This window comes from Vulpes lagopus, chromosome 23 (assembly GCF_018345385.1).
Source record: "Vulpes lagopus strain Blue_001 chromosome 23, ASM1834538v1, whole genome shotgun sequence".
Taxonomy (NCBI): Eukaryota; Metazoa; Chordata; class Mammalia; order Carnivora; family Canidae; genus Vulpes; species Vulpes lagopus.
In genome coordinates this window covers 61,035,209-61,062,256 of record NC_054846.1, presented here as the reverse complement: position 1 = coordinate 61,062,256, position 27,048 = coordinate 61,035,209, and the positions used below count along the sequence as shown (strand labels likewise).

The 27,048-nt window shown below is 47.8% G+C and overlaps 1 protein-coding gene across 1 annotated transcript; it reads left to right on the top strand.

Annotated features, from left to right (window-relative positions):
- The first annotated feature begins 350 nt into the window (after positions 1 to 350).
- On the top strand, positions 351 to 26,890 carry PPT1 (palmitoyl-protein thioesterase 1). The gene is made up of 9 exons (XM_041738905.1): positions 351 to 505; positions 4,878 to 4,987; positions 5,392 to 5,519; positions 6,053 to 6,123; positions 8,723 to 8,825; positions 21,382 to 21,472; positions 22,476 to 22,574; positions 23,851 to 23,922; positions 25,356 to 26,890. Exons 1-9 carry the CDS (start codon positions 382 to 384, stop codon positions 25,476 to 25,478), a joined length of 921 nt encoding a protein of 306 aa, XP_041594839.1. The 5' UTR covers positions 351 to 381; the 3' UTR covers positions 25,479 to 26,890.
- Positions 26,891 to 27,048: the final 158 nt, after the last annotated feature.

Below are 27,048 nucleotides of genomic sequence, written 5' to 3'. Positions count from 1 at the left end.
GCTGCCCCACTCAGGCTGCCCCCTTCATTTTCTAATAGGGGGCCGGATGCCCCCTTCCTACCTTCCTTGCACGGAGCATGTTTCTCTCCAACGCGCTACAGCGCAGGGGCTGAGCAACACCTGTCAGCAACTTGCTAGCCCTGCCAACTTTGCACCTGTCTCACATTCTCGGCTGCCTCAGTGTCCAGACCTGTAAAGTGGGGAGAAGGGCGTCCAGCGCTGTCAGGAGGCCGGAGGCCCGCGGCGGAGGATGCGCCGACGCAACCCGCTTTTCCGTGGGACGGGAGCGCGGCGGGAGGCGAGGCGCGGACGGGCCGCCTCCGCGGGAGCCGAGGCCAGGCCAGGCCGGGGGCGGGCGGGCGGTCACGTGATCGGGCCAAGATGGCGTCGCCCTGTTGCCTGTGGCTCCTGGCCGTCGCCCTCTTGCTGGGGTCCGGCGCTGCCCGGGCGCCCTGGCGTCTGGACCCGGCCGCGCCGCTGCCGCTGGTGATCTGGCATGGGATGGGTGAGCGAGAGCGGCGGGGTCGGAGGGGCCTGGCGCCTGTCCCGCTCGCCCCGACCTGGGTTCGCGTCTGCAGGGCGCGGGCGTGCCGGGCGAGGGCCGTGGTCGCGCGGCCCCCGGCTGGCCCGACGTCTGCAGGATTTGGGGGGGCTGCTCTGGTGGAAGGGGGAGACGGGAGCGGGGACTGGCTTTCGGGGAGGGCTCGCCGGGAGCCGTGCGTCGCGCTGGGGGGTTCGGGCTGTTCGCGGGGAATCCTCAGGGCCGGGGCGTCCGGGTGCGGCGGCGGCGGAGGCTGCGGGACCCGGACGGACATCCTCCTATTCATTCACACCTTGAACGGAGATTTGTTAGGCACCTAGGGTTCATTTCCTTTTTTTTTTTTTACATTTAACGCGTCGTTATTGAGGACCTACGAGATGGTACGACAACCAACAGAGCAAATTTTTTGCTCTTTCGGAACTTACTCCCCCCGGGGGGTGGAGGCCGGGGTGGGGGTAGAGGGGGGAGGGGTGGAGACAGACTATTAAAAAAATGGCGGGTCTCTGTTTTTTTTTTTTTTTTTTAAGACTTTATTTATTTATTCTTGAAAGACACAGAGGGAGAAGCAGGCTCCATGCAGGGAGCCTGATGTGGGACTCGATCCCGGGACTCCAGGATCACTCCCTGGGCTGAAGGCGGCGCTCAACCGCTGAGCCACCCAGGGATCCCCAAAATGACAGGTCTTAAAGTAAAATGGTGATAAGTGCAATGGAGAAAAATAAAGCAGGGAGGGGGCTACATATGGGAGGTGGGGGCTTGCAGTTTTATAAGCAAGGTCAGGAAAGGATTCATTGAGAAAGTGACATCTGTGCGGAGATGTGAAGTGGGTGAGGGAAGATGCCATGTGGATAGTTGGTAGAAGTAACAGTAAATGCAAAGGCTGGGAGGTGGAAATATGTCTGATAAGTTGAAGGAACAACATTTAGGTCCGTGGGGCTGGAACTGAATGAGCAAGGAGAAGAAAATAAGGGTTTAGTTTAGGGGGTGGCCAACGTTGGCCCTGCCAAGGGAGTTGGCTACAAAGAGATGGGTGGGTAGTCCTTGAGGTGTTTTGAGCACATGAGTGACCTGATATAACTTACATTTTAAAAGCACCAGTCTGGTTGCTATATATATATTTTAAAAGATTTTATTTATTTATTCATGATAGACACAGAGAGAAAGAGAGGCAGAGGGAGAAGCAGGCTCCATGCCAGGAGACCGATGCGGGACTAGATCCGGGGACTCCAGGATCATGCCCTGGACCAAAGGCAGTCCCAAACCACTGAGCCACCCAGGGAATCCCCGTCTGGTTGCTATATTAAGAATGGATTGGGGAAACCTGGGTGGCTCAGTCCCTTAAGCATCTGACTCTTGATATCAGCTCTGGTCTTCATCTCAGGGTAGTGAGATCAAGCCCCACATTGGGCTCCAAGCCCAGTGTGGAGCCTACTTTAAAAAAAAAAAAAAGACTATAGTGGGTTTCAGACATTTGCAGGAAGACAGGTTAGGAAGCTATTCTAGCAATTTAAAGAAGAGATGGTGGTGGCATTAAATAGTATAGTAACAGAGGAGATGCTGAGAAGTGGCCAAAGTGTGAGTATCTTCTGAAGGCAGAACGAACGGAATTTGTTAATGCATTAGATTCAGGATGAGAGAGAGAGAGAAAGCCAAGGATGATTCCCATGGGTTTAGGGCTGGACAAGTAGAAGGTTGAAGTTGTCATTATACCCAAATGGGGAAGCCTGCAGGGTCAGCAAATTTGGGGTGGGGAGATCAAGAGTCTGCTTTGGAACTCTGTAGATGTGAGATGCCTGTTAAGACATCCAGGAGACATTGGAGGGGCGTTTGGAGTTCAGAGTCCAGGACAGATATACAGGTTGGAGATTTAGGTTGGGGGCCTTCAGCATATGGCTGGCGTTTAAAGCCCCAAGACTGAGCAGGATCATGGGCTTGAGTGTACACAGGAGGGAAGAGATCTGAAGATTGAGCCCTCCAACATGTGGAGGTTGAGGAGATGAGGGGAGCTAGCTGAGGAGACAGTGATGGTGGAGGGACATCTGGAGAGTGTAACGTCCAGGAAGGCCAGTCCATGCAGAAGGAGTAATCAGTTATATAGAGTTTTATCAGCGGGTCAGCTTAGAACGGGTCATTGGGTTTAGCAATGTGAAGACCACTAATGACCCTATTAAAGGCAGTTTGTGGACCATGAAGAGGATGACAGTTTTGTTAAAGAACACTGTTCAAAGAGAAATTAGAAAAAAAAAAAGAGAGAGATACTTGAGTCCACAAATCTAGACAGAGCTCTGTGCTGGGCCCTGGGGCTATTGCAGCAGAGTTAAGTCACTACAGGAGAAATAAGAAGATGCTCTAAGCCTTAGCTTTTCTTTCAAAAATGAATTCTTCAGGTTCCCCTTGGGTTCGAAATGTGATGATTAAGCTCAGAATGGGAAATGACCTCAGCCTATTTCTCTTTGCTTCCTGTTTTTAAGTTTGGTTCCATGGAACAGGAAGCAGGGCTGGGAGTGGGATGAGGCAAGGAGGCCCCCATGCCCATGGCACAAAATTTAAGACGGCATTCACTCTCCAGTTTGTAGAAGTTTAGGGTCAGCGCTTGCACGGACCTCAATTTTGGTGTCCCGGGTGCTTCACTTGCCTTTCTCTGGTCCTAGCCTTGAGTCTGACTTTTTTTTTTTTTTTTTTTTTGAGTCTGACTCTTAAGTGCTTTTGAGTCTGTTAACCCCAAGTGCTCCAGATGATAAGGGAGCATAATGTGCACCTCTGCTCATTTTTCAATTGTGAATCTGGTGTCCCAATTATATTGTGTGGGCTTTTGAAGTTTGTTATTACTTGATAAACATGAGCCAAGCAAAATATGTTCTTTTTTTAAATTGGGGTGGAACTCAACATATGATTGGTTAGCCATATTAAAATATATAATTAGTGGGATTTAGTGTATTCACAGTGTTGTACAACCACCAATTCTCTCCAATTTCAGAACTTTTTCATTACCCCAGGAAACACCTGGGATACTCCTTTTTTTTAAAAAAATTTTTATTTATTTATGATAGTCACAGAGAGAGAGAGAGAGAGAGACACACACACACACAGGCAGAGGGAGAAGCAGGCTCCATGCACCGGGAGCCCAACGTGGGACTCGATCCTGGATCTCCAGGATCCCGCCCTGGGCCAAAGCGCAGGCACCAAACCGCTGTGCCACCCAGGGATCCTTGGGATACTCCTTAAGTAATCACTCTATTCCACACTCCCAATACCCTGTAGAAATGTCCAATCTGCTTTCTGCCTCTATAGGTTTGCCTATTCTGGATGAAGGTAATCATACATTATGTGATTTTTTTGTGTGTTTGGCATATTTCACTTACAATAATGTTTCTTAAGTTCATCCATACTGTAGCACCTGAGTGTTTCATTCCTTTTTTATGGCTGAATAATATTCCACTATGTATATACCACAGTTTATCCACTTACTCCTTGATGGACATTTGGGTCATTTCCACCCTTTAGCTCTTATGAATAATGCTGCCATAAACATTAATGTACAAGTTTTTGTTGGGCATGTTTTAATTTATGTGGGGTAGGTATCTAGAGGTGAAATTGCTATGTCATATGGTAATTGTTAGGTTTACCTTTTTTTGAGGAACCACCAAACTTTTCACAGTGGTTGCATCATATTACACTCCCACCAGCAATGTACAAGGGTTCCTGTTTCTCTACATCCCTACTAATACATGTTACTTTCCATTTTTTAATTAAAAAAATTTTTTTTATTAAAGCCATCCTAGTAAGTATGAAATAGTCTCTCATTTAAGTTTTGATTTTCATTTTCTTAATGACCAGCGATGTTGGGCATGTTTTCATGTGCTTGTTGGCCATCTGTGTATCTTTTCTGGAGAAAGGTCTGTTGAAATTCTTTTTCCATTTTTTAATTAGATTAACTTCTTGTCGTGTTGTAAGAGTTCTTTGTATATCCTCGGTATTAATATGGGTTTACCCATATTGGATATGTATTTTGCAAATATTTTTTCCCATTATGTATGTTTCATGTTCTTAATAATGGCCTTTGGAACATAGAACTTTCACTTTATTTTTAAAGATTTTATTTATTTATTCATGAGAGACACAGGGAGAGAAAGAGGCAGAAACATAGGCAGAGGGAGAAGCAGGCTCTCTGTGTGGAGTCTGGTGCAGGACTTGATCCCAGGGCTCTGGGATCACGACCTGAGCCAAAGGCAGATGCTCAACCATTGAGCCACCCAGGTGCCCCTGAAGTATAGAACTTTAAAAAAATGTGTAATATTTTGGTTCACGAGTATCCACTGTTGTCTTTGTTGTCTAGGAGACAGCTGTTGTAATCCCTTAAGCATGGGAGCTATTAAAAAAATGGTTGAGGAGAAAATACCTGGAATTTACGTCTTATCTTTAGAGATTGGGAAGACCCTGATGGAGGTAAGGCCTTTCACAGTTTTGACCCTTTGAAGGTTTGCTGACTGATTTCATACAATGTACTATTTTTTAAAAAGATTTTATTTATTTATTTAAGAGAGAGACAGAGAGCGTGTGCGTGCATAAATAGTGGGAGGGGCAGAGGGAGAAGAAGAAGCAGACTGCCCGCTGAGCAGGGAGCCCAGCACCTGAGATCATGGCCTGAGCTGAAGGCAGACACTTAACCACCCAGGCGCCCCATAGAATGTACTATTCAAATGCTTTGCCTTGCATTTTTAGCAGCGGATCATACAATGATACTTTAGCTCTTGAGTAGTTCATGTGGGAATTCCAACCTAACCAGGTTTGGCCTCTTAGAGAAGATGCATGGTTTTCATCCCGTCCTTTCTCTGTGGCTTCTCTTTTAGGATGTGGAGAACAGCTTCTTCTTGAATGTCAATTCCCAAGTAACAACTGTGTGTCAGATTCTTGCTAAGGATCCTAAATTGCAGCAAGGCTACAATGCTATGGGATTCTCTCAGGGAGGCCAATTTCTGTAAGTCCCTTTCTTGTTGTATCACTTACATGGAATTCATTTTTTTCTTTTATTCAGATAGATCCACTCGAATTCTTTTGAGCTCTTCATCTATCTTGGAAGGAAAACTATTCTAAAATGTCTCCGTGTGAAAAGCTTTATGGAACTTAATTTCTTTCTTTTTTTTTTTAAGATTTTATTTATTCATGAGAGACACACACACAGAGAGAGAGAGAGAGAGAGGGAGAGAGGCAGAGACACAGGCAGAGGGAGAAGCAGGCTCCATGCAGGGAGCCCAATGTGGGACTCGATCCTGGATCTCCAGGATCAGGCCCTGGACTGAAGGCGGCGCTAAACCACTGAGCCACCTCGGCTGCCCAGAACTTAATTTATTTTCTATGAAAGAAGAAGGATTTGTGTTTGGCCATATTGGGGGAAATCCTGACATCCCATGGCTTTGGGGAATCACAGAGGATGAAGTAGCTTAATCTGGGAAGTTGGTTGTTGATGATACATTTTTATCTGACAGTCAGCTGATAATTTTTTTCCCACAGGAGGGCAGTGGCTCAGAGATGCCCATCACCTCCCATGATCAATCTGATCTCGATTGGGGGACAACATCAAGGTAACTTTGGCCTCCTTGCCTCCTTTTTTCTCTGTTCTAATCCACATAACTTGATTTAAAAACATTCCAGTAGCTCTGTTGTACAAAAAGCCAGTGATCCTTGGAAAATCCTGTTTTCCCAGCTTATAACAAAGTAGCCAGAATTAAAGAAATAGGAAGAGACTCCAGATTCTAGAGTCTCTGGACTAGAAGACTATCTAGTTCTTGGCTGCTGCCAAGAACACAGGTGAAATCAGTAGGTTGCTATCTGCTTCTCTCCAGCTTGATGTGGAGGTGAGGTGAGATGGTTGCAGCTTCGTGGCAGGTAGGGGTTGAGTCAGGGAAGGCCAACAGCCTTTCCTATTCTCTTTCTTTTCTTTTTTCTTTTAAGATTTTTATTTATTTATTTGAAAGAGAGAGAAAGAAAGCTTGCATGAGTGGGGGCGGGGCAGAGGGAGAAGGAGAGGCATAGTCCCCGCTCAGCAGGGAGCCCCACACAGGGCTTGATCCCAGGACTCTGGGATCATGACCTGAGCTGAAGGCAGATGCTTAACTGAGTGAGCCACCCAGGTGCCCTGCCTTTCCTGTTTTTTTCCTGTTTTCTTTCTTTCTTTCTTTCTTTCTTTCTTTCTTTCTTTCTTTCTTTCTTTCTTTCTTTCTTTCTTTCTTTCTTTCTTTCTTTCTTTCTTTCTTTCTTTCTTTCTTTTTTAAATTTTTATTTATTATTTATGATAGTCACACAGAGAGAGAGAGAGAGAGGCAGAGACACAGGCAGAGGGAGAAGCAGGCTCCATGCACTGGGAGCCCGACGTGGGAATCTATCCCGGGTTTCCAGGATCGCGCCCTGGGCCAAAGGCAGGCGCCAAACCGCTGCGCCACCCAGGGATCCCACCTTTCCTGTTTTCTGACATTGGTGATGTCCTATTGAATCTATACTCAGGCAAATGATAGCATGTAAGCTTTTTTGTTTGTAAAGTAAAAGTGGAAATTAAATCCTTTGAAATAGTAGGTCTTCTCTTTAGGCGGAATAATACACTTTTGGGGAAGGATGTGTCTTGGGATAGAACTTTATCTCTGTTTTCATGGATATAGCTATCAGCTGGCATGGGGTAGGGGCAGAAGGGTTCTCCTGATAATCAAGAAATTGATCCACTCAGCTAACTGTTGCTGATGGGCAAGTAATTTAGTACCTTAGGTCCTTTTTATTTTATTTTTCTTTTTGTAAAAAGATTTTATTTATTCATGAGAGACACACAGAGAGGGAGGCAGAGACATAGGCAGAGGGAGAAGCAGGCTCCCCATGGGGAGCCCGATGTGGGACTCCATTCCAGACCCCGGGATCACGACCTGAGCCGAAGGCAGACACTCAACCACTGAGCCACCCAGGTGTCCCCCTTAGGTCCCTTTTGCAGCTAAGGGAAAGTGATAGAAGCCCCTGCCCATCTTGTGGGAATTTTTCAGAGGATGAAGTGAGATAATAAGTAGAAAAATACTTTTTTAAAAACACAAGTATTATTCAAATGCAAGTTGATAAAAAGAACTTTATCATTCACTCATTCAATCAACAAATATTTACTGAAAATCTGTAAATAAGACAGACAAGATCCCTGTCTTCAGGAAACTTCCATTCTAGTGAGGGGATTTAGGAAATAGACGATGAAGCAAGTTAATAAATACAGATAGTGGGAACTATGATCAAGAAAAAAATAGGGTATGAGGCACCTGGGGGGCTCAGTTGGCTAAGCATCCGACTCTTGATCTCAGCTCAAGATGAACTCAGGGTGGTGAGTTTAAGCCCTGCATTGGGCTCCACGCTGGGCCTGGAGCATATTTAAAGAAAAAAACAGGATAATACTTGAAGGACAGAATAGATATGGACTCTGGGGGTGCCTTAGTGGCTCAGTTCGTTGAGCATCTGACTCTTGTTCTCTCTCAGGTTCTTGATCTTAGGGTTGTGAGTTCAAGTCCCCTGTTGGGCTCCACACTGGGAGTGGAGCCTACTTTAAAAAAAAGAAAAAGAAAGATGTGTGCTCTGGAGCCAAACTACCTATGTTCATATCATGGCTCTATACTTACTGTTGAATCTTGGACAAAGTATTTAACCTCTCTGTTTTGAAATTTCTTATCTGCAATATGGAGCAAATACTGATTTCTACTCCACTTGGTGGCTGTGAGGATTAAATGAATTACTGCCAATATATGCTTTGAACTATGCCTGGTACCCCTGAAAATATTGCTGAGGATGATGAGGATAGGATGGAAGGTGTAACTGAGGGAGGGGAGGGAAGGGGGGTGGATACCACTTGAATTAGGGTTGTCAGATGTGACCTCCCTAGGCTAAGACCTGAGAGCTGAAATGAGTGCAACCACTGAAGCAGTGAGAGAAGCACATCTCCCAGGGAAGAGCTGGTGCCAAGGCCTTGGGCAGAAAAGAGTGTAGGAGCACCAGGGGGAAACCGGGCATGGTGTGGCTTCTCAGCCCATTATTTTCTTGAAGAATAAATGAATAAGACCAGAGGCAGCTCTGGTGTGTTTTGTTCCTCACAGTGCCTTGTACATAGTAGGTATTTGATGCACAACTATTGAAGGGATGAATGGATTTTGTCTTCTGCTGCTCTAGGTGTTTATGGACTCCCTCGGTGCCCAGGGGAGAGCTCTCACATCTGTGACTTGATCAGAAAAACACTGAATGCTGGGGCTTACAACAAAGCTATTCAAGAACGGTACGTATGGTTGGCTGAAAAGGATGCAGAACTGTCACTGTGTGAAAATATGCTGACTTTCTCTCCAGCAGTGATTCCAGGAGTAGTGGCCACGGTTACTCACATGAGAGGCTTTTTGTAAATACCTCTGTGCTGTCTAGAGAAGCCTAGAACTGTTGTAATACTAATTTTAAAAAGACAGGGAGGGTTTTTTTTTTTTTTTAAGATTTTATTTATTTATGAGAGAGAGAATGTGAAAGAGAGAGAGAGAGAGAGAGAGAAAGCATGAGCGGGGTGGGGGGGCTGCTGAGGGAGAAGGAGAAGCAGGCTCCCCGCTGATCTGAGAACCTGATGTGGGGCTCCGCTGTCCCAGGACCATGAGATTATGACCTGAGCCAAAGGCAGATGCGTAACTGACTAAGCCACCCAGGTGCCCCTAGAAGGTTTTGTTTTGGTTTTGAGGGTACTTTAAAAAAAATACAGAATATAATTACAACAGAATAAATTTCCATCTTTAAAAAAACAAACAAACAAAAGAGCCTTTAGAAAGTACCAAGCCTAAGGAATTACTGTGCATATATGGAGGCCAGATTCTTTGGGTTGTTACCAGCGAGAGGTTACCCTCCTACATCATTAGTCCCAACATTCAGATGTGTTCAGATATTTAAAAATATACAGAATCACAGGGCGCTTTGGTGGCTCAGTTGGTTAAAGCATCCGACTTTTGATTTTGGCTCAGGTCGTGAGATTGAGCCCCTCATTGGAATCTCTGGGTTTAAGATTCTCTCTCTCCCTTTGCCCCTCTTGACCTTCCTCTAAAAATATCCAAACACACACATGTACAGTATTACTTTTGGCGTGTGTTCTTTTTAGTTGTTTCCAAACTTAAATTCTACATCAGAACCTCTGGGAAATTCATTGGAAATGGATCCTGGTGCTCTATCCCTGGGCTCAGAGATTTGATTTGGATTCCGTGGGTCTGGAGTAGATGATTACTGAGATTTGGGATCCACTAGTATGGCTACAGCAGCTAGCCTATGGGTTTTCCAAGCATATCGTTCCTGTCTAATAACAGTTCTTCATCACAGCACTTCCTTGAAGCCATGTTCCTAGGTTCAGTCTTGCCAGTGACTCATACATGGAAGCAACCTGCAGCTGGAACTTTCTTCCTTTCTTACCCATTGGCCATGCGCAGGGCCACAAAGCTGTGTTAGGTCAGTAGAGCCACTTGATGGTCAGTGAAGGAAACTAAGAATTTTATTTTTTTAAGTAAGCTCTATACCTAGTGTGGGGTTTGAACTTAGGACCCCAAGATCAAAATTTGCATGCTCTACTGACTGAGACACCCAGGCACCTCCATTTTTCTTTATTCTTTACTCAGTATTCTTATCTTTCCAGATGCTTCAGAAAAATTCATCCTTTTCTTTCTTTGTGTTTCTTTTGTGAACCAAACACAGCCCCTGGCCCTCAGAATTATTAGTGACTATAAATGAGCAGTTGTGGGTGGGAGGGAGACGGTAACATCTAAGTACTGATTAAAAGTGGTAGGTTGACGTGTTTATCTTCACTTCCTCCTTAAACTGTAGCAATAACCTGGTAGCAAAAGAATAAGAAGTGATAAACCCATAAGGGCCAAGAGAACAGTAGAGAGAGGAGACAATAAAAGACGTCAACATGTCTTTGAAAGATAGAAAGTGGATGAATAAGTGATAACTTTCAGCAGAGCAGAAAAAGCTGAAACCTTTATGTCTGTAGAAGGATGCACTGACAAGAAGGAAGCAGATTCACTTTTTATAGCTCCAGAGAGGGTCAGGAATTAGATGCATAAGATCCTTTGGAAGGTAGAAATAAGTGCATGGAGCTAAAAAGAGGACTTTTTGTTGGAAAAAAAAAAAAGAATCATTTCTATATAAGGAATGATCAAACTCCCAGTTCCCGTAAGTGCACATCCAAATGACTGCTCCTCACTGTGACAAGAGAAACAAAATTTATTCTCCGGAGCAATTTAACTAGAGAAGTAGCAGACTCTGAGATACCAAGCACAGGATTGTGGTGAGACACCACTTTGAAACCCCGTTCCCTCCCACTCTACTTTCCTCCCACTCAGCTCCCAGAATGAGAGCAATGAGGCCTAGTACCTGCTAGGCTGATATTTGGTGGAGCCGTCTCTGGAAAACCTGACTGGCCCCAGAGAAAAGATCTACAGGTTGATGTTTCAGAGTCCTCCAAGAAATCAGGATTCCTGTGGACCACTGTGAGGTGACGCCCCCAGGAGGTAAGCTCTGTTGTCGCATGAGGAGCCTCCCGTCAGCTTTGTAGCACCTCGCTTCCATATGAACTATGGGACAGGCATGCCCAGCCAGACGTCTGAGGGAAGCTTCTAGCATGAAAAACAGACTGAAACCAATAAAAAGTCAAAAGCCACTTGGAAGGAAAGGACGACAATTCAAGGAGCCAAAGAAAACCTTAAAAAAAGAAAAAAAGAAAAAGCCTACATTTAAATTATCTTTAGAGATGAGCAATTGCATCTGTCACACCAGAAAAGAATGTGAATAAAACCAACAATCGGAGAGTAAGAGAGCTCCTGGCAATTAAAAATAAGATGACCAAAGTAAAAAACAGGTGAGCAATATGGGAATATAAACTTGAGGAAATCTCCTACTAGAAATTAGAACAAAAACTCAGAGGTTTATAAAAGGGGAGAGAACTGATAAAATTAAAGGATCCCCTTTGGAAGCCCCAGATCTGCCGGAGAGGAGCTCCGAAAAGAGCCCAGAGGAGAAGGCTGGATTGGAGTTGGCTGAGAAGCCAACGCAAGGAAGTTTCTCAGAACGACAGGACAGGACGTGTTTCCAGATTGAAAGGGCTCACTGAGTGGTCAGGGCAGGGAATGAGAAAAGCCTCACCCTGGGGCACACTCCTGGGAGCCTTTGGAGCAGCACCCTAGAGAGTAGACCCCAGGGAGGCCGCCCACAGGTCTGTTCCTAACAGCCACGGAAGGAGGGAAAGTGATTTCCATCCTAGAATTCTGCGCCAAACCTATAAGTAGCAGCCACACGTGAAGGCAAAATAAAGGCCTCTTCAGGCGCGTGGACACACACACACACACACACACACACGCAGAGAATGACCCTCTTTCTGGACAGGTGTGGGCTGTGGGCCCACCGTGTGGCCCGATGTGGCTTTGAGCCTCGTCCTCATCCCCAGCATCCTCAGTTCTTACTAAGTAGGCAGGTCGGGCTGTCAGCCACTAGTGGTGCTGTGTTTAAAATATTTATTCAACTTGAGCTTCCTGTTTCCTTTGTTTATAAGCATTGCAGGGGTTTTGTTTGCTATTTTTTTTTTTTAAGATTTATTTATTTATTTATGATAGAGAAAGAGAGAGAGAGAGGCAGAGACACAGGAGGAGGGAGAAGCAGGCTCCATGCCGGGAGCCCGACGTGGGACTCGATCCCGGGACTCCAGGATCGCGCTCTGGGCCAAAAGCAGGCGCTAAACCGCTGAGCCATCCAGGGATCCCCTTGTTTGCTATTTTTAGTTGCAGCTCTAAAGTATTTCATTCATAATTTTTTAAAAGATTTTATTTATTTATTCACGAGAGACACACAGAGAGGCAGGCTCCCTGTGGGGAGCCTGACGTGGGACTCGATCCCGGGACCCCAGGATCACTCCCTGAGCCCAAGGCAGGCACTTAACCACTGAGCCACCCAGGCACCCCTTCATTCATAATTTCATCATGTGTTACGGATGCAGCGGAGAAGAAGACGGCTCCCTGCGCTCCTGAAGGAACGTAGCAGTGGGGAAAGAGGTTGCCAAGTAAACAGAGGCCCTGGGTCACCTCATGGTGCTAGACCGTGGTGGGAGTGAGCAGCACGCTGAGGAGAGGAGGAGGTGCCTCTTCTGGACAGAATGGCCTTCGGAGAAGTGGTCTTCACGCAGGGGTCTGAAGGATGAAGAGGTAGGAGGACTAAGGAGAGAGCCATCAAGCCGAGGGAACAGTAGGCCCCAAGGCCTGATCCTCAGACACGTTTGGCTTGTTCTAGGCTCTGATGACAGGTTGAGTGATAGATGGGAGTTGACAGGGGCTCCACCCGCAAGAACGTGCAGGTCACATCGGTAGTTCGGGAGGTTTGAAGCCAGGGAATAATACGGCCTGATTTCTGTGTTTGGAAGGTCTCCACTGCCTTGTGGAGGGGGAGTGGAAAGCGGGTCGAGGAAAAGCACAGGCTGCTGCAGTGTCTTGGTAAGAGGTGATGATGGCGTGGACACCGGGGTGGCCACAGTGAGGTGGAAGGAACTGGAAGAGCTGAGATACTTTTTTCCCCCCTTTTTAAAGATTTTATTTATTTGAGAGACAGAGATAGAACCTGAGCAGGGAAGAGGGAGAGGGAGAGGCAGGCTCCCCACAGAGCAGGGGGCCCGATGCAGGGCTCGATCCCAGGACCTCGGGATCATGACCTGAGCCGAAGGCAGACGTTTGGCGCCCTGAGATACTTTTCAGAACATCGTAGCTGAACGACCCAGGATACAGCTCAGCATTTATACCACGGTTTCCCTGGGAAATGCTGTCTGAGTTCCCAGTGGCTCAATTACAGATTGATACTTTTCTAATTTCATGGAGTTCCTTTTTCTTTTTTGAAATTTCTTTGTATTTCTATGTATATCTCTTTTTAGCAGATGGCCAACATGAGACTTAAAGAGGTGGGTGGCCCCAGCAGAGGCGGGAAGGGGGTGGTGAGGGCAGAAAGGGACAGAAGGAGACCGCGTTCCGGCAGGATGGTCCTCGGCTGTCCTTTGTACCAGGGAGGGTTCTGGCTGCAGGACAATAACCAAAGCAAACCAAAGTAAAATTTTATTTTATTTTATTTTATTTTTCTAAAGATTTTATTTATTTATTCATGAGAGACACAGAGAGATATATATAGAAAGAGAGGCAGAGACACAGGCAGAGGGAGAAGCAGGCTCCATGCAGGGAGCCCGACGTGGGACTCAATCCTGGGTCTCCAGGATCATGCCCTGGACTGAAGGCGGTGTTAAACTGCTGAGCCACTGGGGCTGTCCCCTGAGTAAAATTTTAAAGAAATTCATAGTCTTTTGGTGCCCAAGGTTTCAGAGGGAATCAAGAAATGGGAGCCACCGAGAGCTGGGTCCGTCTCTCCAGCTGGCTCTGCTGCTGCCTCTGTGTCTGTGCACACCAGCCTCTCTGGCCACCCATGTGGTGAAAGGTGGCCTTGCCCAGCTTCCAAATTTGTTTTTGTTGTTGTTGTTGTTGTTGTTGTTGTTCTGTTTTTAAAGATTTATTTACTTATTTTGAAGAGAGAGTGCACGCACCTGCAGGAGCAGAGGAGGGGCAGAGGGAAGAGAGACTCCTCAAGCAGACTCCCTGCTGAGCATAGAGCCCACCTTGGGGTCCATCCCATGACCCCCGAGATCATGACCTGAACCGAAACCTAGAGTCTGACACTCAACCAACTGAGCCACTCAGGTACCCCCAGCTTCCAAGTTTTTCATGATCTCTGCTTAGGATATTATCTGGGGGGTGGGGTGCTGGAATCTCTAAGGCTTGATCCAGATTCCTGGGGGAGGGACCGTGTCCCAGCTCAGGTCAGATCTCCATCACTGGCTGCGGCCATAAAAGTGAGACCACATGGTACAACTGTGCCCGCCCCTGTCACCAGAAGGGGGGCCCCGGAAGGGTGTGGTTTCCAGCCAGGGGAGAGTTAATTTTGATTTCAGCAGAGACGCCCGAAGTCTTCTGCCCTGTTCAGATCATTCAACCTTAACAAAGCAAGTTTGATCTAGTCCATGGGAAGCCTGTGAAGAGGGTCTCCTTGAGCCCCCGCCCCTGGCTCGGTGGGGGCAGCAATGAGGATGGTGAGTGGGACCGTTATCTCTCGCTTTGTGGATGTGAAATCTGCCCTCTGGTTCTGCTTTGAGCTGCTGGTGGCCCTTCCTGGGTTTCTCCTCCCTTCGGTTTCCTCCTTCATAACCCTGCCCATGGCACCCATGCGGGCTGCGGTGGGTGCTGCAGTGTCGCCCTGGCCTTGGCCTCTCCTCTTCCCCTGTGCCAGCCCTGCCCTCCCAGGTGGCCCTCAGCCCTGCGGCCCCGGGGCTCCCACCGTGTGCTTATCCACAGGTGTCCCACTCTCATCACACCTCCGCCCTCAACTTGCCACTTCCCTTTCTGGAAATACTGAGGCATCCACTTAGGCACGTTTCAGCGGTTCAGAAAAGTCTAGAGAGTGACATCATCTAAGACCTGAAATTAATATTTTGCCATATTTGCCTCCAATATTTTAAGAACAGAAACATTTCAGATAATACTGAATTCTACATATCTCTGCCAGGTTCCATTCCCTGCCCTCCCTCCATAGTGACAACCACTGTCAAGAAATTAGAGTATTAGATCCTTTCTGCCCATTAAGAAAAAAAATTATAAATACATATATATTCTTCATACATAGCCTGATTTTGTATATTTAAAATATTATATAATAGGGGCACCTGGGTGGCTCAGTGGTTGAGCACGTAACCCCGGGGCTCTAGGGTCGAGTCCCCCATCAGGGTCCCCGCAGGGAGCCTGCTTTTCCCTCTGCCTGTGTCTCTGCCTCTCTCTGTGTGTCTCTCATGAATAAATAAATAAAATCTTTTTTTAAATGTTATGTAACAGATATCGTGGGCACTTCATTCTACACATGAGTTTTTCACTCAATAATATTTGTTTAATAACGTTATATATACATCTAGTTCATTCCTCTTGACTGCTACGTGGCATCCTGTATTCTGACTTCATCACAGTGTATTGATTTTCGTATTGCAAACATTTTGGCATTTCTAGTTTCTCATTGTAACAAACAACTTTGAGGGAACATCCTTTTCTTTTTAAGATTTTATTTATTTATTAGAGAGCGTGCAAGTGCATGAGCAGGGGGGAGGAGCAGAGGGAGAAGCCGGCTCCCTGCCAGGCAGGGAGCTCGATGTGGGGCTCCATCCCAGGACCCTGGGATCATGACCTAAGCCGAAGGTGGATGCCTACCTGACTGAGCCCCCCAGGTGCCCCGAGGGAGCATCCTTGTGTTGGAAAGCCCAGTCTGTGTTCCCGCATGTCAGCTTTACTCTTACGCTGCTACCGTACTCACAGAGGACACTCCAAATGTGTGGAGGTTTTCCCCACACCAAGGAATTCTCTGTGACACCAGCTGGGTGTCCTGCAATTTCTCAGTCTAACACTGCGTACCTGGAGAGGGCGTCAGATCCCACAGATTAAGTGCTCAGTCCTGCAAGCCTGCCCTCTCCCCACATGCCCGTCGCCAGTGGTGTGTGTCCACGTTACCCCACAACCTCTGATGACTGATTTGCTGCAGCGGCTCACCGAACTCAAGGAAACATGTTTACCAGTTTGTTGAAGGGTGTGATAAAGGGCACAGATGAAGGGCACCTCCTCCGTGGTTCAGCCCATTAAGCATCGGCTCAGGTTATGATCTCAGAGTCCTGGGATGGAGCCCCCCCATCAGGCTCTGCTCAGTGGGGAACCTGCTTCTCCCTCTCCCTCTGCTCCTCCCCCTCTCACTGTTGCTGTTTCTCTCAAGTAAATAAATAATTTTTTTTTTTTTTAAAGACATAGACGAACAGCCAGATTGAAGAGATACATTGGTGAGGTCTGGGAGGGTCCCGAGTGCAGGAGGTGGGGTGCACACCCTTCTGATGTGAGTATGTCTGCCAACCTGGAAGCTCTCTGAACCCCTACTATTGGGATTTTATGGAGGCTTCTTCACGTAACCATGATCAGTCACTAACTCCACTTCTAGCCCCCCACCACTCTCTGGAGCATAGGAAGCAGGGCAGAAAATTCCGAGCTTCAGGTGGAGGCTTGATCTTTCTGGTGAGCAGCTCCATTCAGGAGCCACCCAGGAGCCCACCCGCGGCCACCTCCACAGAACAAAAGATGTTCCTCATATTCTTTTTTTTTATTTTTTAAAGATTTTATTTATGTATTAGAGACACAGAAAGAGAGACACAGGCAGAGGGAGGAGCAGGCTCCACGCAGGGAGCCCGACGTGGGACTCAATCCAGGGTCTCCAGGATCAGGCCCTGGGCTGGAGGCGGTACTAAACCGCTGAGCCACCTGGGCTGCCCTGTTCCTCATATTCTTATCACTTAGGAAATTACAAGGGTTTTAGGAGCTCTGTGCCAGGAACCAGGGCTGGAGACCATTCATTATATGTATTTTCTTTTCTCTTTAAAATATCTTATTTATTCATGAGACACAGAAGCAGAGATACAGGCAGAGGCAGAAGCAGGCTCCCTGCAAGGAGCCTGATGCAGGACTCGGTTTCGGGACCCCGGGATCACGCCCTGAGCCAAAGGCAGACACTCAACTGCTGAGACCCCCAGGCACCCCTCATAATACGTATTTTCTATTGCCTAACAATCCCAAGAAACAAGAATTTATCTACTAGTGGAATTCACGACTGTGGACTCGCAGTTATTTATGGGGTAATTTGGGGAATGCTCCTTAACCTCAGTGCCTTAGTTTCATCATCTGTAAAATAGGACAAATTCTATGTCCTGGCTTGTAGAGAAGGTTAAATGAGTCAATAAGTGTAGAGCGCTGAGAACAGTACTTCGGAGACGGTGCGTGTTAACTGCTGTGATTACAGTGATGAGCGTGTGCACTTTAGACTTGACTCCGGATTGCCAAGGTGGATGTGCTGGTTTCTGTTCCCACCAACAGAGTGCGAGCGTTCCTGTTTTCCCCAGTCTTTTAATCCTGTGCCTGTTGCACGTCTGCCAGTCAGAGATGCATGTGGGAAGGTTCCACATTCCAACCCGCGCGTCCTCTTAGGCAGCTTGAACATCTGTTCCTGTTTGTTGGCTACTCAGGTCTCTCTTCTCTGTGAATTGCCTATTCTAGTCTTCGCCTGTTTTTCTGCTGGATGCTGTCTTTTTCTTACTGATTTTTTTTTTTTTAAGATTTTATTTATTTATTCACGGGAGACATAGAGAGAGAGGCAGAGACACAGGCAGAGGGAGAAGCAGGCTCCATGCAGGGAGCCCGATGTGGGACTCGATCCCAGGACTCCAGGATCACACCCTGGGCCAAAGGCAGGCGCTAAACCACTGAGCCACCCACTGAGCAACCACTGAGCCACTGAGTCTCCCCCTTTCTTACTGATTTTAAGTATTGTATACACACACATGCATATATATTATTATTAAGCCTTTTCTTTGTTACATTTGTTACACTTCTCTTAGCCTGTGGCTTATCTTTTAGTTTTATTTATGGTGTCGTCTTTTTTTTTCCTGAAGATTTTATTTATTCATGAGACACAGAGAGAGAAGCAGAGACACAGGCAGACGGAGAAGCAGGCTCCCTGTGGGGAGCCCGATGCAGGACTTGATCCCAGGACTCCGGGATCACACCCTGAGCCAAAGGCAGACCCTCAACCACTGAGCCACCAAGATGCCCTATGGTGTCTTCATTTGGTACAGCAGATTTTTTTTTTTTTTTAGATGGTTCTATTGAGATCTAATTCATATGCCATATAGTTCTGTCACTTAGAGCATATAATTCATTGGTTTGGGCATTCTACATTATTAATTTTTTTATGTTGCGGTAAAACATATATATGTTATATATAAAACAAAATTTGCCATTTTGTTTTAAGTGTGCAGTTCAGGGGCCTTAAGTACATTCACAGTGTCTTATCACCAGCATCAGATGCAGCAGCTTCTAATTTGGATTCAGGCCACTTCATCATCCTTTGGACTGAAGCACAAAGCTATTCCTATCCCATATTTTCGTCTGATTTTTTTTTTTTTAAGGTTTTGTTTTGATTCTCATGTTTTCATCTACCTGGGGTTTTCTATGCTTGAGTCTCTTTCTGGGCTGTTGTTCTGTTCCACTCATTTATCTGTCTATCTCCACCCTGCACGCACACTGCTTTAGTTACTATAGCAACTTGTACCCAGCTCTTCTTTAAGTCTTGGCTGGTATTGGACTTTTATTGTTTCATCTGGAGTTTAAAATTAGTTTGTCAAATAAAATAAAATCAAATCAGGTTGTCAGATTCTACCAAAAATCGTCTTGTGATTTAGATTAGAATTCCTTAGGGCTTGGCCATCTCCTCAACACCTCTGCTTCTGCTTTCCTTTCCTCTGCTTCTCTCTTGTTCCTCTGGCGTCAGGACTTGGACCAGCATCTCCCCGTGCAGACGGTCCTGGCTGCTGGACTTAGAGCGGGGGTGGAGGTGGGGGGACACTGAATAGAGCAGGTGGCAGGTCTGAGAGCACCACCTTTTGTGGAATTTGTGCCATGAGTGGACACCTTAGTGAGCTTTACAGTTCTGTGATTTTTTTTTTTTTAAGATTTTATTTATTTGACAGCACGAGCAGGGGAGGCAGAGGGAGAGGCGGACTCCTCGCTGAGCAGGGAGCCCCACACGAGGCTCCATCCCAGGACCCTGGGACCATGACCTGAGCTGAAGGCAGACGCTTAACCAGCTGAGCTGCCCAGGCACCCAAGCTTTACAGTTATTTAATTTTCATGACAACCCTGTAAAGAGTCCGGCTCCAAGAGGCGAAGACCGGTGATTGGAGGCCAGGTCTGTGCGGTACCAAGTGGTGTTGTGCGTATCTGTGGGCTGCATGCAGGCCCTTCTGGCTCTGTTACCTCCCCACCGTAGACCCAGGGCAAGCTGCATAAGCCCTCTGGGTATCGCTGCCTTGTTTGTAAACAGGAGGCTGGTAATAGTGCCGCCCCATGGAATTCTTGTCAGGATTAAATAGGCTACTGTATGTCAGTGCATAGGATAGGCCCAGGGTCTGATAAGTGCCCCTCTCCACCCCACAGTGTCTAGAGCAGGCCTCGGGCAACGGCTCCGTGTCTGGGGGGTGACTGCCTCTTGAGTGGGCTGCGTTGGAAAGAATGTGGACTTGGGCAGATTTAGGCTCCCATCCCACCTTGTCTATGACTATGTAGGTTTTTTTAAAAAAGATTTTTTTAAGTTATTTAGAGAGTGCATGCGCACGTGAGCGAGCAGGGTGGGGGGTCCAAGAGAGAATCCTCAGGCTGACTCTGCTGAGCCTGGAGCCCGACACGGGGCTCGATCCCACGACCCTGAGATCACCGCCTGAGTCAAAGCCAAGAGTCTGCTGCTTAACCAGCTGAGCCCCCTAGGCCCCCCCCCTCATACGCCTATGTGGTTTTGCGAGGGTCACTTGACCTCTGACCTTGGCCCTTCCCAGGGCGACAAGGAGAGAAGAACAGCCCAGGCCCAGGATTGCTCTCTGGGTCTCCCCAGCTCCTCCGCCTTGTGCAGCACGTGCGGCTACTGCTCATCCCCAGGTCCCTTGGCCGCCCTGCGCCCCGGGCTTCTGCCCAGTGCCCCTTCTCAGCTGGTTCCCTTTCACGCAGAAGAGTGACTGGTGACGACTGCCTGCTTTTGTCAGCCCCCGGGCTCCGGAACCCGGGCCCGCCGGCAATATCCAGAGACCTTTGTATTTATTCACTTAACATTTTTTTTTTCCTCCAGGTATTTTATTTACTCATGAGAGACACAGAGAGAGAGAGAGGCAGAGACACAGGCAGAGGGAGAAGCAGGCTCCACGCAGGGAGCCCAATGCAGGACTCGATCCCAGGACCCCAGGATCACGCCCTGGGCCAAAGGCAGGTGCTAAACCACTGAGCCACCCAGGCTGCCCGCACTTAACATTTTTTGGAGGAACTTCGATGGGCCTCCCGTGTGAGTGCGTGGGCGCCCCGAGCTCCCCCTTCTGAGCAGGTGACACTGTTGGCCACCCACTCCCAAAGCATCTTCCTGTGGTCGCCTAACCGTGCTGCCCTCCCTTCTGCTCACAGCTGAAGTCCCGCCCCTTCCTCAGTGCCCGCCGACTTCCCAGCTTGCCAGGCATCCCTGGCTTGGCCCCTGGCACCCGGCGGAGGCCTCCCACTGCGCATCTGCCGTGTGCAGGCAGGTCCTGCGGGTTGCTGCTGAGGGAGACCGGGGAGCCACAGCACTACGACGCAAGGACCAGAGCAGGGCCACTGTCAGTATTTTACAAACGGGCAGTTCAGGGGCGCCCGGCTGACTCAGCCGGTTAGCACCCGTGTTCTTCGGCTCAGGTCATGATCCTGGGGTCCTGGGATCGAGCCCCACATCGGGCCCCTGCCCCGGGGGTGTGGGGTGTGGGGTGTGTGTGCTTCTGCCTCTGCCCCTCCCCCTGTCACTGTGCACATGCCCTCTCTCTCTCTCTCTCTCAAATAAATAGATAAAATCTTAAAAAAAAAAAAAAAAGGGTTCATCACATTTTAAAAAAATCAGTCCTTTTCCCAAACCGGTGGGCCCGGGTCCAGAGCTAAGTAGCACTTCCACACCTCGGGTGTGTGTTACTGAACCACTTCATGAGTGGAAGTCCCCTCTGCTATATTTCGGGGCAGCGCCTGTGCCCCAGCGCCCTGCTCTCCGTCCTTCTGAAGTCACCGGGTACACAGTTGGCCATGCACCCCCCACCCCTGTGTTGTGTTCTGCCTGCCGCAAGCTGGGCTGCCTTCACTCGTTCCTCCTCCTCCCCGCAGCCTGGTGCAAGCAGAGTACTGGCACGACCCCATAAAGGAGGACATGTACCGCAACCACAGCATCTTCCTGGCCGATATTAATCAGGAGCGGGTAAGCACCCAGCCCCGGCGCCTCGGCGCTGCATTCAGTTCGCTTTGGGGGCATTAGACAGGTGGGCCGTGAGCATTCGCCCAGAACGCCTTGGACAGACCCTGGGAGGCACAAGGTCTGCTCTCGGGAGGCCGTGCTTCTGAGCGGCAGTTCTTTCAGGAAAGCTGCCATTCATCTGGCTCTCCCCCCTCGGGTCCTTTTCCTTTCCTTGTGAAGCAGCAGGGAAGCTCAGTCGGGTGCCGCTGGCCTCGGTGGACCAGCACTGCTGCTGTCCTCACTGAGGGAGGCCTTCCTAGTGGGTCCCTTGGGCGTCCGATTTTCTCAGAAGTGAGATTTACTTAGAAGAGAGACTGCAGAGGGCACTGAGTATGGCCCAGGCACGAACTTGGTTTGGGAGATTCTAGTAAACTCCGTGGCTCAATTTGTACTGTGCCTGCCTAGAGGTTTTTGTTTTTTTATTTTTTTAATTAATTAATTTATTTTAAATTATTTATTAGAGACAGAGAGAGAGAGAGAGAGAGAGAGGCAGAGGGAGAATCAGGCTCCATGCAGGGAGCCTGACTTGGGACTCGATCCCGGGTCTCCAGTATCACACCCTGGGCTGAAGGCAGCACTAAACTGTTAAGCCATCGGGGCTGCCCGGGTTTTTGTTCTTTAAAACAAAATTTGAGGGCTAGCGGGGAAGAAACAGAACAGCCTCGCAGAACCACCGAGAATGTATAGTTTCTCCTCGTGCCTTGGCTTTCTCGGTGGCCTTTAACCTTTGTGATGGATGCCCAGGGAGTGCGGTGACAGACTTATGGTGGCATCTGAGTGCTGTGGTAGGTGGGGGCATTGCCAGTCAGCTAGGACGGTGAGAAAGGCCTGTACAAGGTATATTCTGGGCCGGAAGCTGGAAGAGCGGCCCTTGATCACAGGGAGGAAATCCGGTGGCCCAGGGCTGGGGAGGCCGGAGCGCTGGGCAGGCTTTAGCATCCCTGCTGGAACCTGGCCTTTCCCCCAGGGCGTCAATGAGTCCTACAAGAGAAACCTGATGGCCTTGAAGAAGTTTGTGATGGTGAAATTTCTCAACGATTCCATTGTGGATCCTGTGGACTCTGAGGTGAGATGCTGCGTCGGCGGGCCACGCCCAGAGACCCAAGGAGTAGATGGCATTAAGATAGAGCCACCTGCTGGGGAAAATCCTTCAGTCCCTTCCACCACCTTTGTGTAGAGTAGGGCTTCTTCACCCGAGGTCTACAAATGAGACACTGGGGGTATTATTCCCCCACCACCCGAAATTATTTGCAAGAGTATGTAGTTGCATTCTCTGAGGAAGGGTCTGTAACTTTTACCACATTTTCCAAGGGGACCTGGGACCCAGACCAGGAGCCCAAAGTCTGGAAATCCCTGAGGTTGGCATTCAAGGCCTGCCTTGACCTGTCTTTCCAACCTAAGCTTCCTTCATTACCGACTCCATACACTGCACCCAAAGCCATGTTGTACTTGTTGAAATGCCCTGGGCTTAGCACAAATTTTTTCTTACGTGTCTTTGTTCATGCTTCTCAGCCTCTGGAGTGCCCTTCCATTGGCTCCACCTGACAAGCTCCTGCTCATCTCGCAAGGCCAAGCACCACAGTCACTTCTTCCATTCAGGATGCCATCCCTGTCCCAAGCGGAGTTTGCTCCCTCTTTTATGTCCGGCCACCAGGGACTAGCAAAGGGACTGCAGGGACTGCAGCCTGCCGGCCAGATCCACCCTGCCATCTGCCTTTGCATGGCCTGTGAACCATTTTTTTCATGGTTAGGAAAAAAAATCAGAAGAATATCTGTTGACATAAAAATTATATACATCCAAATTTCAATGTCCATAAACAGAATTTCTTGGCAAAACAGCCATATTCATTTTTACTTTTTTTTTTTTTAAGCCATGTCCATTTTTAAAATCTTGTTCCATGGCTGCTTTTGTTTGGAATGGTGGCACCCATGTGGCCCTTAAAGGCTAAAATATTTTGTATCTGGCCTTTACAGAAAAGTTGGCTGATCCTGTGCCCAACGGTTGTTTCCGTGCCTCACTAGACCAGAGCTGTAGAAAACAGGGACCCATATATATATTCACCTTCAAATGTCAAATTTAGCACAAGAGTTTTCACAGCGTAGGTGCTCGATAATTGTAGGAAACCGGAATTCCGGGGAATTGGAAAGCTCTTTGGAAAGATTAACTCATCCCATCAGGATCCACCCTTCAAAAAACATGACTCAAGACCTAACTCTATTTTTACTCTTTGCTGCAGCTTTGTGATACTTTGGGTGGTAGTCTTAGGTGCCGGCTGGTCCTAGCTTAACACTGCGTGCGTGTGGTATGTGTGATCATCTTCCTTCTTGTTCCTCTCCTGCAGTGGTTCGGATTCTACAGAAGTGGCCAAGCCAAGGAAACCATTCCCTTGCAGGAGACCGCTCTGTACACACAGGTAACCGGAGGGGAGCGAGGTGCTGTCTTACTCAGCTCCAGGTTCCTGCAGCTGCCCGTCCTGTGCACCCCCGAGCAGTAGGCGCAGAGGTGTCTGGCTTGTGCCTGCGACGGGTGAGGCTGGTGAGGGTGCTATTAGGCCAGCGCTGGTTTACAGAAACGTACACCCTGAAGGACGCAGGACCTGTACCTCATGGTTTCCAAGTATGTACAAAGGTCGCATCATCTCCAGTTTCCTCCTCCTGATAGAAAGGGTTCGAACTGGCTTCCTTTGCTGATGTGCAGACTGCAAGTCCAAGCAGCCCCTGCGCATCGTGAGAACATGGGAGAGGTGTTAACTTTATTATTATTATTATTATTATTATTATTATTATTATTATTTATTTTATTCATTTATCCATGAGAGACAGAGAGAGAGGCAGAGACACGGCAGAGGGAGAAGTGGGCTCCATGCAGGGAGCCCGACGCTGGACTCAATCCCAAGTTTCCAGGATCACACCTCGGGCCGCAGGTGGTGCTAAAACGCTGCGCCACCGGGGCTGCCCGAGGTATTAACTTTAAAACACGAGTGGACGTGAGGTCCTGTTTTTAAATCAGAGCACTGAGGAGGGGAGCTCCCCCTGCAGGAGCCTGAAGAGGAAGCACAGCAGGCTCTGTTTCTCAAGCAGAGGGTGCACCATTCCCCTACCTCTAGTTCTGGGGCCTTCCACACGCTAAGGAATATATACTGGAGGTGGACCCTGGTCCCCAAGGGCGCGAGTGCTCTCTGCACCACTTGCCTTCTACTGGAATTCCTCCGATTAACTTTGCAGGCCGAGTGTCTCCTCTCTTGGTGCCCCAGCTTGGGTGAGATCAAAGGATAGGGAAGCTGGGGGGGTCTTTTGAGTTTGGGAAATTACAACTAAGAACATCCCTATCGTGAAAGTCAAACCATCAGTAGCTGCAGCAGAAGCAGCGCTCCGGGGCCGTCACTGCACGTCCTCCCAGCTGTATTTGTCGTGTGGCACTGCCTGGAAGGCCTTTTTCAACTGCAGGATGCGAAAAGCGTCTGAGTTACCGAAGGGCTGGGTACATTTTAAGCTAACGCTTTCCTGTCTTTGGCTCAGTCTCACTTGACTGACATTTTGAGCCAGTTTTGTTGGTGGCTGGCCCACCCACATAAGTGGTTCTCCAGAAGCTTTAGGAAACTTTCCAGAAAGCAGAATATAGAACTCTGTAGACAACAATCTCAATTAAATATATGTTTTGAATGCTCAGGAAGCAAACTGGGAGGCATCCTTTTTGGCACTTTCAACAATACACCTCAATTTTACTACTGAGGGAAAGACTACACTTTTGAGCACGTATCCCAAATGAACATCCTGTTTCTTTACTTTTTTAACTATGAAACTTTTCATTAAGGCTCTTGATTAATTATGGTCTTTGTCTCTGCAGGACCGCCTGGGGCTAAAGGAAATGGATAATGCAGGACAGCTAGTGTTCCTGGCTGTAGAAGGGGACCATCTTCAACTGTCTCAGGAATGGTTTTATGCCCACATCATACCCTTCCTTGAGTGAAACCCTTGTAGTCTACACCAGAGCTCAGGGAGCCCCGAGTGCTTCTAAACCAGTAGGAGACCATTCCCCTCATGCCTAAGCCTGAGCTCCCATCCAGCTTGCAACTAATCCTTCCCTCTAGTTATCACCTAACATGCCCTGCTCAGAAAGATCTAAGATTCAAATCTTATCCTTTGCTTCATCCTATCAGCATATGGTGTTGAATGCAAGTTTAATTAGTTAATAACCATGCATGGAGATTTTTTTACAACCCCTCGATGTGGTCAGGCTGTCTTAGGAAACCGAGTCTGCTGCAGATCAGTGTCAGAACTATGCCCAGATGAGGCTGAAACTGAAGCAGTTAGAGTCTAGGGGAAGACACCTTTTCCAGGAAAGCCTTGCCACATTTCAAACCCAAGAGGCGGCCAGTATCCAGGGTTGTGACCATAAATGCTTTCTCGGTTTTGCTGGTAGAGATAGAACCAGTGTTTGTGAAAGTATTGCTTAGAGAGTGTTTCTGCAGTATTTGACGTTGCCCTTTGCACAATACGTGGTCTTCTGTGGTGTGCAGCATTTGGCCCGTCCTGCTGGGCCATCATCTTTGTCTCAGCAGCACTCTTTTGGTCTCTTCAGGTAGTGATGACTTAGTTGCTCTGTCACAAAAGAGGGGAAGTAGTGCCCAATTGGATTACTTAAAGTAGGGGCATGGGGGATGGGGGGTATATCTTGCTTAACTTAGGGGAGTGAAGAAAAATATACAACTGTATGTCAGCTATACTTCAGTTGAGCAAACAGTGTACAAGCAGAAATGGAAAGTGAGGACGCAGCTGGTCCCTTCCACTCCATCCTTGATTAACCTGTCCCCTTCTCAGTGTGGCCAGTGGTCTGCATTCTAGAATCACTCTGCTGCTGGTTTTAGCAGACGATGGGAAGAGATCAGGCTTTCTAACTCCCATCTCCAAAGACTGTATTTATAGTACACTCTAAACTATTTCTGATGTATTTAATGAAAAAAAAAAAAAAAGATTATTTGTTCAAAAAGCTTCGGAGTATTGCACATTCCTTTTCTCCTGTTGGAAGTCAATTCACATTAGGATACTAAAGATTGAGAATTCCAGTTACAATAAAGAAAACTAACCAAACTTTATCTACTGTTTGCTGACACTATTAGAGCATGGAAATCTTAGCCTCTACTCCCCCACCTGAGAAAACCTATCAGCACTTTCTGGAAGACTGTTCTGCGGAATGCCAGTGTGGGCCCACTGCTGTGCTGGAGGGAAGCATCTTGTTAGTGCTGCTAAGTTTACCCTTTATGATTTTCCCTCACCTCCTCAAGCTTTATTTCTCAACGAAAAGATGAGGATTAAGGCTAATAAGTGGGGGGATGTGAAAAAAATTTTATGATGTTGTCTAAAATAAAGAATAGTTTCTTATCCCTGGTGGCCTTTTTCTTTTCAATCAATACACCTCTCGGCACCGGGCCGGCTCGGTCGGTAGAGCATGCGACTCTTGATCCCGGGGTTGGCTGTAAGTTCTGAGCCCCAAGTTAGAAGTAGAGTTTACTTTAAAAAGAAAAAATTCTTAACATCTC

Excerpts from the sequence above, each read along its gene's own strand:
- PPT1 (XM_041738905.1), top strand. The coding sequence starts at position 382 with ATGGCGTCGCCCTGTTGCCTGTGGCTCCTGGCCGTCGCCCTCTTGCTG. Across the intron at positions 4,988-5,391 it reads TTGGGAAGACCCTGATGGAG|GATGTGGAGAACAGCTTCTT; the intron begins GTAAGGCCTTTC and ends CTTCTCTTTTAG. Across the intron at positions 22,575-23,850 it reads TGGATCCTGTGGACTCTGAG|TGGTTCGGATTCTACAGAAG; the intron begins GTGAGATGCTGC and ends CCTCTCCTGCAG.